This window comes from Populus trichocarpa, chromosome 2, assembly GCF_000002775.5.
Source record: "Populus trichocarpa isolate Nisqually-1 chromosome 2, P.trichocarpa_v4.1, whole genome shotgun sequence".
NCBI classification, from domain to species: Eukaryota; Viridiplantae; Streptophyta; class Magnoliopsida; order Malpighiales; family Salicaceae; genus Populus; species Populus trichocarpa.
The window spans coordinates 11,183,309-11,196,486 of NC_037286.2; the positions used below are offsets into that span (position 1 = coordinate 11,183,309).

Here is a 13,178-nt window from a genome sequence, read left to right on the forward strand (position 1 = left end):
CCACTTGTTGTCATTGAGAATTACAAACTGTGCCACTGCGCTGTAGTCAGCAAATCTAGATTTTTTTTCCCACCATCCAAGTGTACAATGTTGAGTTTTATGAACGATTATTTTTTAAATTATTTTTTATCTATAAATATATTGAAATAAGTTTTTTTAATTTTTAAAATTTATTTTTAATATTTATATATTAAAATAATTTAAAAACATTAAAAAAAATTAATTTAAAATAGAAATATTATTTTTTTATAAAAATATTTTTCTACCGTAAAAACAAATAGGCCCTATATATTTATACTGTAGTTGTTTTTGTGATTGTAATTTAAAAAAATTAAGTTTTAAATAAAAAATAATTTAAAATTGTTTGGTTAAAACTATAGTTAAAAGTAATATTAATAATAAAATAACATGCAGTAATTTCATGACTTCAAATTATACAATAAAAATGTGATTATTAACACATAATAAATATAGCAAAAAACCATAAAGGTCCTAAAAAAGAATATTAATAATAAATGTATCAATTGCAAAGTATTTTTTTATTATTAATATGAATGTCCAGACCAGTTTGCGTGCACCTCTATTAATTTTACGGACCCTGAAATTAACGACCATGTAAGCCTCCAGTAGCCCTAAGACTTGTGGAACTCAAAATGATGACCTCATGAGAGCAAATCTAGGATCTGACCAGTTGAGTTACAACTCATACGAATATAAATATTATTATTATTTATACATGTTTATTAATATAAACTTATTTTATTATTTTATTAAGCTAATTATGACCAAGTCTATGGTTTGCAAGACTTTATGAACATAGAATAAAATCGATTAAAATGTCATGATGATGAAAATGCATGATCATGCTAGATTTTTTAATTAAAAATAATCGTCTGATTAATCCGTGAAACTTAAAATGATATTTTTTATGAAGTAAATTTAGGGTCTGATCAGTTGAGATATAACCCATATAAATATAAATATTATTATTATTATTATTATTATTATTTATACATGTTTATGAATATAAACTTATTTTATTAAACTAATTATGACCAAGTCTATGGCTTGGAAGACTTTATGAACATGGAATAAAATCGATTAAAATCTCATGATGATGAAAATGCATAATCATGCTGAGATTTTTTTAATTAAAAATAATTTTTTGATTAATCTGCCTTAATTTTTTATCATGGAAACATATAGAGCGTATTTGGTAGTGTAGTTGCGGGTGCTTTTCAAATAACTTTTCGTGCCAAAATACATGCCAATAATATTTTTTTATTTTTTAAAAATCATTTTTAATATCAACACATCAAAACAATCCAAAACATACCAACCATATTAAATTTTAATAAAAAAAAATTTAAATTTTGTTGAGAACGCAGCCGTAGCCGCGTTACCAAACATTCCAATAATCACCGTACCATTCATTTAGTTTACTTTTCATTCTTGGCATTTGACTTTTGTCAACTCATTCCATCCATTTTTCATTAATAAAACATATTACAAACCTTTTCTTTTCATTTAAATACAAAAATCAAAATAAAAGTTAAGTAAAATTAGAAATTAGAAAATAAAAATTCAAAGCTTCTCCTCCCTCTCCCTTTCCACAATCCTCTCCATCATCGTCCTTGTCAATATAATCCATCACAATTAGAAAAATTGAACAAAATCCAGCAAGCAACATGCCCAACCTCTTCATCTGCTCACCTCTACTTCTTCATTCCTCCCCCTCTGCCTCCACACGACACCTTTGTAAACACAGCCACCATAAAGCAACAAGCATACCCAACGACAATTGACACAACAATTAAACTTCTCCCACCAACACCATAATCACACACCCAAACATCAATTAAACTCATACCCAATCACACCACCATCTTCACCGCTACAAGCAATACCAAGTCCCGCCATTTTAATTGTCAAAAACCCAAAACAGATCTCGCTGGAGTTGAACCATATACGGGTTCCAGTTTGGAGCATAAGAGACACAACGAGACTTTTGGAGGTTGGGGTTGAACCATATACTAGTTCCAGTTTGGAGCATGTCGTGGGCACAAAGACTGGAGGCTAGAACAGATCTCCTTGATGCGTGAAAGATTTGGGGGAGATGAGGCTATTTTTGTCAGATGGAGAGTGGGTTTGTAACAGTAAAAGAAAACCGTATCTTTATCCATGGAGAACAATTTTCAGCGTAGCGCAAACCGAGTTTTGAAAGGCATGGACAACCCTAGTTGTAAAATAAATAAATAAAATAAAATAAGAAATACGATATGTTTTTTTAATGAACATGTTTGAGAAAGAACTATAGACATGAGTAGCAAGCGTGGTGACTGCCATGGGCGGAGGCATGTTAAAGGCTTGGGTGGACTGTAAATGGGGTTAAGATTTTATTAATATTTTTTAATTATTTATATAAAAAAAATTTATAATTTTTGATTGAGTTATTAAAATTTTTTAAAAATTCACCTAAAGTCTTCTAATATGATGTTTTAACTTGAGTTAAAATTTTAGAATTTTTAGAGAAATTCAGAAATTCGATGAAAAATCACAATTTAACCAGTTTTATGTTATTATATATAATTTTTAATCCGACCATCAGATTAAGTTGAAATTTTATGAGGGATCTTAAAATATATTGAATAAAATCTGGTTAAAATTTTAGGATGAACGGAGCTTGGTAGTATTAACAAAAAAAACCGTCAAATAAAAGCAAAACGACTCATTAAGGGTAAAATAGTTATTTGCCATTAAAAAATAAAACAAATCAGCTCTTTCTTTTTTTTATATGTTGCCGACTAGGCATAAGCAAAATAAGAAAAGGCGAGAGAGAAAGAGAGAAAAGCAAGGGAAAAAAAAAACAAAAAACAAAAAAACCAAGAAAAAAAATAAGAAAAATAAGAAAATAACCTTGTATACTTATAAAGTCCAACTTATAAAACACTAATTTAAGAAAGAATCAAGTGAGGGAAGGAGGAATTGAGAGAGAAAAAAAAATTAATTACTTTATTTTTCAATTGATATGAGATTATTATTTTATCCTCGTTGAGGGGTTGTTACAATATTAATTCAGATTCAATTATAGATGAATTATATTCTACAAAACATTGAAAGATGTAACTTCAATAATAGATTTATTTTTACTTTCACTTTAATTTTATGTACTTTTAAATTTATTTTTTAATATTTTAGATAGTATATTTAAATTAAAATTTTACTGTTAATTTTAAAATTTTGTGTATATGAATTAATAATTAATTTTTTAAAAAATTATATATTTATTTAATAGTCCGGATGAGAAAAATTTCTTGACTCCGGTGACTGCATCACCGTATTGAGAGGATCAGGCTTATCATGTGATCGAATCTGAACGAAAACGCAAGCATGGGGCAGGGAAGATTTTGCAAGAACCATACGACTCTTTTCTTTTTCTTTTTTAATCAGGGAAGAGGGCGATGAAAAAACAAACAGTAAAAATGTCAGGTGGTGGTATATTAGCAAAAGAAAGTTTGAAAAAGGAAACATTTGATTTATTGAATAATGGAGGTGGTCGGGTGGGCATGCTCCTCTAGTTGTCGTGTTTCTAATTATGATCCTCACCTTTGAAAATCTTGACTCAATCTTTTGTTAGTTAAAATATGTATGCGTATGCGTGGATCGTTATCTTTGAAACACTCTTGCTTGGTTTTTCTTTTTGTTTTTTAGGGGTGCTTGGCATAATTTTTGTTTTTATTTTTAGATATTTTTTAAAAATATTAAATTAATATTTTTCGGTGTTTTTTTATGATTTTATATATTAATATCAAAAAATTTAAAAATATTTTATTTTATTTTCAAATAAAAATTATTTTAAAATTTATTAGACACCAATATTATAAATATTCCCTTGTTGTCATGTTTGGAATGAAATTGTCAATTTGTCACAGGTGGAATGTAAGGTGAAAAGGACTCTATAGGTGATTTCTATAGCTATTGATTTTTTCAAGCCCACTACCCATCAAGATCAAGTACCTTTTTTTTTTGTAATAATATATATATATATATATAATCTCAAAGTATTTTACCACAATGATAGAATCTCAAAATTATATTGGGGGCAAATAATGACAGTGATCTCGACGATTTGACCATTGGATCTGCCATGGCTAGTGTCCCAATACACAAATCGTAGGTATATGTTATAGACTCCCCCTGTGTTTGGATTTTATTATAAGAAAAAATAAAAACAGTAAATTTAAAGTTTTTACAAAATAATAACGTTCAAATTTTTTGATGAAATATCACGATATCAATTATAATGAATAGCCAAAGATATTGCAGCGGAGAAGACTTCACAAAACCAAAGATACTATTTGGGAAGGGGCTCCAAAAACATCTCAGCAGATTGCAGAGAAGGCATCTCAAGCGAAGGGCACTGTCCTTGAAGGGAGCCTAGGCAACAGACACTGTAGTTGGAGGGCCTCAAAAATCCACCCAGAATGCTGCAGATAATGGAAGGACACTATTGTTGAAGGGACTAAAGAAACTACCCATTATCTTGCAGAGAAAGGGGCACAGGTAAAGGACCCCATTGTTGAAAGGGCTCAGAAATCTACCCAGTATGTAGCAGAAAAGGGAGCACAGGTAAAAGACACCATTGTTGAAAGGGCTCAGAAATCTACCCAGTATGTAGCAGAAAAGGGAGCACAGGTAAAAGACACCATTGTTGAAAGTGATAAGAAAACTTCAGAGTATGTTGCAGAGAAGGCAGTAACAGCTAAAGATGTGATAGCGCAAAATGGCAAAAAAGTGGTTCGTTGCGTAGAGAAAGTGACAAAGAACTTCTTCATTATGGAGACATTTCATTGAATGTAGTAGGTGATAATTGATATCATGATTTCCAATAATAATATATTATGAAATATTGTATTTTTAAATCATTACGTTAATTAAATATTATAATTCTGAACTATAATATTTTAAAACTGTACTATTTCACCCAAAAAAATTATTCTTTTTCATTTCATTATTTATTTACCTTTCACTATTTATTTGTATTTTATATGTTTATTGCCCAATTTATTTTCATTTTTTAGTCTTAGATAAATGATTATTTTACATGTGTAAACCAACCAATAAGTACCGTCCAGTGGAAAGTTTATATGGTTAAATTAGATAATTATCATGTAAAATGTAAATAAATAGTAAAATGACACAAAAGTAAAATATTTTGGTAAAATAGCATGTTTTTTTTGATATTGTGTTGAAACCGTTATAAAATTTTAAATAATATTACAGTTCACAACTATAATATTTATTTTAATTTATAATTAATTAGTCAACCAATTCGTTAAATTAGTCCATTGGTTGTAGGAAAAATCACAAAATTATCAAAATTAGAGCTCCATGGCCTGGACATATCTCATTAGTCTATAAATACATATGCTAGACTATCCACGTAATCTGTTTAGAGCAAATCTTCATCTAGTTAAGACAAGCACATCCCAACTGCTTAGAATCACTTATGATAACTACTATGTCAACAATAATTTTTTAAATTTTTAATTGGAGCATGTTTTAAAATCTAAAAACTAGATAAAGATATATGTTTTTACTCATAAAGCATATTTGAAATAAAAAAATCATAAAATTATGATATTTGTGTGAAACAATTAACTGGTTATACAACTGTAACCAACCGGCAGACATGTCATTTAACAGTTATCGCGCTTCAGAAACGCAATATGTTTAAATGTTGTTATTTTAAAGTGTAACAGCTATTTTAGGTTTGAAGTTAAGGTCTCATAACCAAGGTTGTCAAAAACGCTTTTTTAACACGACACGGAACATACAATATAAACTCGAATCGTAAACTCAGATCGTAAAATAGCAAGTAAAAAATTTTAACTAAAAATCGTAAAATCGCAAGTAAAATATTTTAACTAAATTGCAAGATCCAGTCAAGTAATAAATAATAATATAACACAATTAAAATAAAAATGAAATAAACAATACAAATATCCAAACACCTTAAAATACATAATTCAAATAAAAATTCATTGAATCCTTATCAACATCCAAATAAAAATACTAAAAATATCCAAACACCTTTCAAGTGCAAGCCAAATGATGCTTAAAACGGTAAATGCCTCCACTGATAAATTTCTGAAAATACTTCACTGAACTCTTCTTGAATTATTTTCAACATCTATACTATATTGCCATCACACGTCAAGTTTATTGCCACCGGTAGTTTTTTTATATGCCATGTATCCTGCAGTTCAAGAATCAATATATACAATTATCCATTAATAAAAATATTAGACAGAATAGCAACAGAGAAATCAAGATAATATCATTCAGAAATCATCTTGGCATATTTACCTTATGTTCCAACTAGGAAAGATATAGCACACACGGAAACAAAGCATTAAGGATATGAAAAATGAATATTGACCAACAAGTATTACTGGAACTGGCAACTCCTACATGGTATAAAACGTGAAACTTACCCACAATTCATCATGATCCCAGAAAAACAAACTGAAACTAACATCAGAAAATTGCAACATATACTCTCTTGACCATTTTATAAAGCACAAAATTATACATTAGGTGCTATTCAGAAGTCCCTCTGTGGATACTAGGTACTATTTTCCTCTCCTTCCTTCATGGAAAGTCTTGATCTTTTTGGAAAACAGAAATACTAGCCTTAAAAATCAATAGTTTAGTAAACAAAGTGAGGTCGATAACATGCCTGCAACAACTATGTGCATGGGATAGATGACTACACAAATATTCAACAAATTTACCCCTAATTTATAACCAAATTAGGCAACAACAAGCACAGATTGAATAAAAGAAGTATTTTTTCATTAAAAAAAAGAAAGTTCAATTAATTAATAAAAGAAAGCTTCTTTAGCCATAGAAATCATAACCAAAAGACCTCATTAACAAAAGAAAACTCAAAACCCGTATTATAAATAGGATTTGCATTCTTGGGTTAGGTTTTGCTACTAGACGGGTGCCCGCACTCCATTGCTGACTTCCATTATATGTCCGTAATGAAATGGTTTTAAGCATTCAAAAAGTGAAATTAAGGCAATCTAAAACAAACTAAGCTTAGGAAGGCAAAGAAAGAAGTACAAAAGCCTGCACAAATATAGGGTCTTAGCATTAGCACAAACAGTTTTATGTCAAAATAGAAGGAAGAGTAAAATCATAAATTTGGTACATCTTGCAGAAAAGATTAAAGCAAAGATTGTAACGGCAGTGGCGGCTAATAAACATGACAAATTTTAAGCAAGCTTAGATATTCTTTGCAACGCCAAAAAAAAAGGTAGAACTGAAAAGAAACAACTCATCCTAAACAATAGGACATAGGCTTCTTCAAACAGCACAATGAGCAGAATCACATAAATCAGCCTAAAAAAAACATTATCTGTGAGCAGCGAAGAAGAATTGAAACATGTGAAGAAGCAATCAAGCATGACATAACCGAAGATCAACAGTAAAACAGTAGTTGAGTAAGATGGGGAGAAAATGTCGACTAATTTTTTAAGTAGAAGCAAAAGAAACTAAGGGCTTTTCATAAAGAGTCAATGTTTATACTTGGTTAGCAAAGATCAAAATTCATAAACTCATTAAAAAACCAACATTAAAAATAACAGAAACATGGGTGTCCTGGGTTTGTAAAATGCTTGGTCTAAACATGATGAAAGAAAAGAGACAGTGATGAAGATAGGTCAGCACATCCAAGTATAACAACATGGGCATCATGCAGAAATAGAGTTCTGCCTAAAGATGACTTTCAAAGAAGAGAAAACTAAACTGTTAGCTGAAAAAACAATCTAGAGCCATGAAACCCGACCACTATACAGCACTGACTGTTCATCAGCCTCCACACAGAAGCAACCTCCTCTGGTCCGACATTGAATAAAACACAGAACATGAATAAAACACAGAACACATAACAACAAGGAAACAATTCTCATGCAACAACAACATCCTTATAAATTCTTACCTTCTTCTCACCAAGAACGTTCTGGTGAGTGGAGAGTCGAAACGTGTAAAATCAGAGGCGTTGCTGGTAAGTGGAGAGTGGAACCGATTTCTCAGTCTGATTTCTTGATCTACTTAGCCGCTAGTGATTTTGGGGTTCTTGCAGATTTGGATTGGGGAAAAGGGGAAAGGGTAAATAAGAAAAGAGGAATGGAGACATTAACAGGGGAAAAGGTAAAGCAGAAAGGGCAGTTCGCAAGTTGTTTTTCATTTCAGCAGAAATCATGAAATCGGACCGATTTTCATGTTTTTTACGGGTTGACCCGATTTTAAACGAGTTTGACCGGGTTTGACCGATTTTACCAGTTTTCGAGTTTTAAACCCGATTTTACACGTTTTATGCCTTATGATTCGTAAAATCAACGATTTTACGAGTCAAAACTCGTTTTTAACAACCATGCTCATAACGCTATGAATGTGTGTTAAAGAAACAAGGTGAAGCTTTTTTTATTTTTTTCTTGATTTTTTTAAAAAATTACTCCGACTTTTTTATAGTTTAGTTATTTTCTCATTTGTTCTTTATGTTTTTAAAAATTACAGTTTATATCCAGGGTCAATGTAATTTTTATATAATACTTTATATTTTTATTAGGATGAGAGAACTGATTAAACTGAAAAAACAAAAAAAATAATCTAGAAAATTGAATCGTGAAAAAATACTGATTAGAAATTTTTTTAAAAATAAATTTAGTTTGGTTTTGATTTCAAAAAACTAAAACTAAATGAATTAAACCAAATCAAACCGGTTTGAACCCTTTTTTACAGCTTAGAGTTTAGACTCGTATATATCTTTGAATCCATATGGATGTGTCAATGTAAGGGTATGAAATGATGGTTATATATTTGCCACTTATAGTAATGGACTCCTTAGAAACAAATGTCTAACAATAATAACGGACTAATGCTAAAGCTGTTTTAATTCTAAGTTGTGAGCAATGTACTGTTAATAAGGAACTTTAGTCTAATTCATGAGATGATAGAGATTAGAGGCTGTATTCTCATTTGGAACGTCTGGGAACGCGGCTGCGTCCACAAAAAATTTAATTTTTTTTTTTTACTAAAATTTAATATGGTTTGTACGTTTTGGATCGTTTTGATGTGCTGATGTCAAAAATGATTTTTAAAAAATAAAAAAACATAATTGGCATGTATTTTTGCACGAAAAGTTATTTGAAAAGCACTCGCAACCACACTGACAAACACGCTCTTAATGTATGCGTTGATGGAGGACACCCTTAGAGCCGACTTACAGTGAACGAGGGCCCTGAGAAAAATTATAAATTGAACATTTTAAAATATTTCAGAAATATTTTTATTATTATTTTTATGTATGTCTGAGAAGTGAAGCATTTGACAATTTTTATTTCATACTTGGAGTCTTTTATTAACTAAGGGCAATCTTTATTTTATAAAGTATAATTAACATATATACCTTATTTATTCTTGAAATTTTTTATTAAATAAAGATATCCCTAATTCTAGTCGGCTCTAGACATCCCTGACCAACATGGGAACCGTAGCTCCAATATAGAAATCTGTTTATTTTTGTGTTTTAAAAATATTTTTGAAAAAAATAATTTTTTTTATTTTAAATTAATATATTTTTAGTGTTTTTAGATATTTTGATATGTTAATATAAAAAATAATTTTTAAAAATAAAAAAAATATTATTTTAATATATTTATAAATAAAAAATACTTTAAAAAACAACAACACTCCTAAACAAGTTTTTAGACCTCATACATTTTCACCGAGTTAGGCATTCAATTCAGGTTCGAGCTAATTTACCTGAGGGCATGGTTAGTATGTTGATCCTTCGGCCCATTGGCCCATTGAATGAATTTTTTTTCATAGCTCTGTTCAACCTCTGAGCCAAAATTCAGCACCGTCATTTTTTCAAGTAGAAAAAAAAAAAAGTACAGTTGTGATTAGGGGTGTTCACGGTTCGGTTCGATTCGGTTTAGACTAAAAAAACCAACCGAACCGAATTACAATACTGTTGTAAAAAATTAACCGAACCGGACCGGAAACCGGTTCAAACCGAGCCGGTCCGATTCGGTTAAATCCGGTTTTTTAAGGAAAAAACCGGGAAACCTAATCCCATGGGGTTTTTTGGTTTTTTTTTTTAAATTGGCTTACGGTTTGGGAAGATTTAGCATGGCTAAGCTTTAAAATTGGCTTACGGTTTCAGTTAAATTAAGCTTTAAAATTTAAAGCAAGTTCAGCTTTTAAACATTTATAATGTTAAGCTAATTCACATGGCTAACTTTTAATATGAATTTACTAACTTTCAATATAAATTAAAATCTGGACATGAATTAGAACAGTAATTAAAATCCCACAGAGATGCAAATTAGCTGACTTTTAATATACTTCCTAAAGTGCTAAATCAATGCAATATGCAAGATGCATGATCAAATTTTAAAACCTCAAATTAAAAGTCTGTTCACACTAGAAAAGTACAAGCGAATACATTAACAACCAGCAATAAATTATCATAAACATCCGGCATAATTTGAACTTTGAAGAAAAAAACCCAGCAACACCAGCATCCAAAAATTCCAGGATAATGCTATAAAAAAACACTAGCAAATTAGCAACATATTATAGTTCAACTATTGAAAGAATTAAGTATGCAAAATTTTAAGGGAAATTAACAAGGTAAAATAAATTAATTACCCAAAACAATTATATTCCAAGATTGCACCAAGCCACCAATACTACTTACAAACAATCAGTTGAGATCTTTAAACTTTCACCAAATTCTACAAAAACATAAATTAAAATGTTAGATTAAACATATGTAAATAAACAATATTATAATTGCAAAAAGGCATCTATCACCTCTTTATTCTAAAAAACATGCATACTGTAAATTACACATGCAATGAACCTGAAAGTCTGTAATGGAGAAGGAAAGAGCAAGCAAAACCCTGAAAGTCCGTGGCATTTACACATGCTGATCCAACACATTTACTGTGCATGTCAAATAAACCAGCTACTTCGAAAATAAAGTCATCAGATCAAACAACTCACACTAAAAAAGATCCAAAAATGCCCACATCACTGACCCATCCGTTCCTTTTCTTAAAGGAAAAAAAACACAAGCAAACCACCCCATTTTGCTCTCTTCTGGAATCTAACAACTCCAGATTTGGAGCAGAGCAGTTCCAGGGCCTTTAATGCACTAAAATTACTGCTTAATAATGTTTACACAACTGGTAAATCCCAGTTATGAGCAAGGATTATTACTGTAAAAGAAAGAAGACACCATTGATGCTAAAATACTAAACATACATCAGCCAAGAACAAAGACTACCACCTTGAATCACCAAAATATAATTAAAATTTAAAGAATTCTTAATTTCAATAAAACAGAATGAAGTCATGAACATACTGTCAGCAGCCCATAATTAATACAACAGAAAATAGATTGATATCAACACAAATCAACAGAGATCAGAGATCAACACAAATCAACACAAATGTTACAAGATGTAAAAACAGTAAAAACTTTGAAAGATAACTCGATATCAACAGTCAACACAAATCAACAGAAATCAACACAAAGCAATCAATAACCCGATATCAACATAAATCAACAGAAAGGAGAGAGAGCTGGGGAAAGGGGGCGAACCTGAAGAAAGATGCAAAAACCCTAGCAGCAAAAGGATAGAAAAAGAAGCAGAGGTCAGAGATCTTTAATGGAACAAATGTTACAAGTAAAACTTACAAGCACACGAAAGCCGGAATTAACACATGGATAAACAGTAAACTTTACCTCTTTGACTCTTTCTGTTGCAGGTGAAGAGAGACGCCAAGGGGTTTGTTCGGGTTTTTTTCGACTGCAAGTATACTAGATGTATGCGGAGATCTGGGTTATTTGCTTATTAATCAGCTAGAGAAGAGACAGATGCGGGGGCAAGAGGCAGAGAAGATGAAAATTGAAGGGGAAAGGAAGAAGGGTCTGGTGTGGGCGGCGGCTGAAGCAAGAAATTTAGGTTTAGGTCTGTATAGTCTGTACCATTTGCATTTAGTATTTATACTAGGTCGTTTCTGGTTTTATTTTTATGGGTAGCCGGTTCGGTTCACCGGTTTTGGTGGTGAAACCGAAACCGAACCGAACCGGAAAGATTTTTGGTTTTAGTAATCGGTTTAATCGGTTTTTCATCTCGGTTCGGTTTTCTCGGTTAATTTTTCATCGGTTTTCTCGGTTTTTTCGGTTATTCGGTTTTTTTGAACACCCCTAGTTGTGATGGTCACACTAGTTGGAAATGTTGACCAAGGCTATTAAAGACGTTCAAATTGAATCTCGGTTTAAAATTTCAACGCGGATATCATTTATGTTCCCTCCAATTGCTTACACCAGTTTTACTGTCATGGTTGAAGACAGCTATGGATGGAATAATTTAAGAATTTAAGTGCCTGATACTCCTTTTAATTCACAAATCAAGACCGCCACCATAAACATATAATATAATATTTTTAAAAAGTATATATTACAGGCACAATCACAATTAAAATTAAACAAAAAAAACCTAAAACATTAAGGAAAATTACTGTTAATTCGGATACAAAATTGAAATAGTCTGAATTTTTTTTAGTTGTTCAAGCTTTTTTGGTTCATCAATTTTATACTTTTAAATTGGATTAGGTCAATATCAGACTTTATATTTTATCTAGGTTGGCTTTGGGTAGGGTTTTTGCGATGTCAGGAAAAAAAAACAGTCGATTAATGTTTGCCTTCACGAATTTAAATGAAATTATATTGATTTAAAATAATTTAACTTATGAGAAGAGAATCTGAATAATAGACAAATATTCAACCATTTTTCTCGGAAGAATTAGGAACTAAGTGCATTGGCAAGGGAAGATCAGTCATAAATTTTTCTTGGTCACTCAATTTTTTTTTTTTCAATTTAATTCTTTAAAATGTATTTTTTTTATTGGACTTAAATATGTTTTTTCATTGCCTAGATATGAAGATTATGTAATGACGATGCTGAGAAAAACTTTTGATGCTTGGTTGATGATCGATTTTGTAAAATAAATTTTATTTTTATTTATCTAAAATAATTAGAGCTTGAGATATCAAATTTGAGACCGTAAACAATTGGAAGACTAGAGTTGAT

At 30.6% G+C, this 13,178-nt stretch overlaps 1 protein-coding gene across 1 annotated transcript; it reads left to right on the top strand.

Moving 5' to 3' along the window:
* Positions 1–4,497: 4,497 nt before the first annotated feature.
* LOC18096337 (late embryogenesis abundant protein At3g53040) lies at positions 4,498–4,962 on the top strand (the record flags this gene model as incomplete). The annotated part of the gene is made up of 1 exon (XM_024594139.2): positions 4,498–4,962. A coding segment is annotated over one exon (357 nt), but the record flags the coding sequence as incomplete, so codon positions are not given.
* Between the last annotated feature and the right edge of the window lie 8,216 nt (positions 4,963–13,178).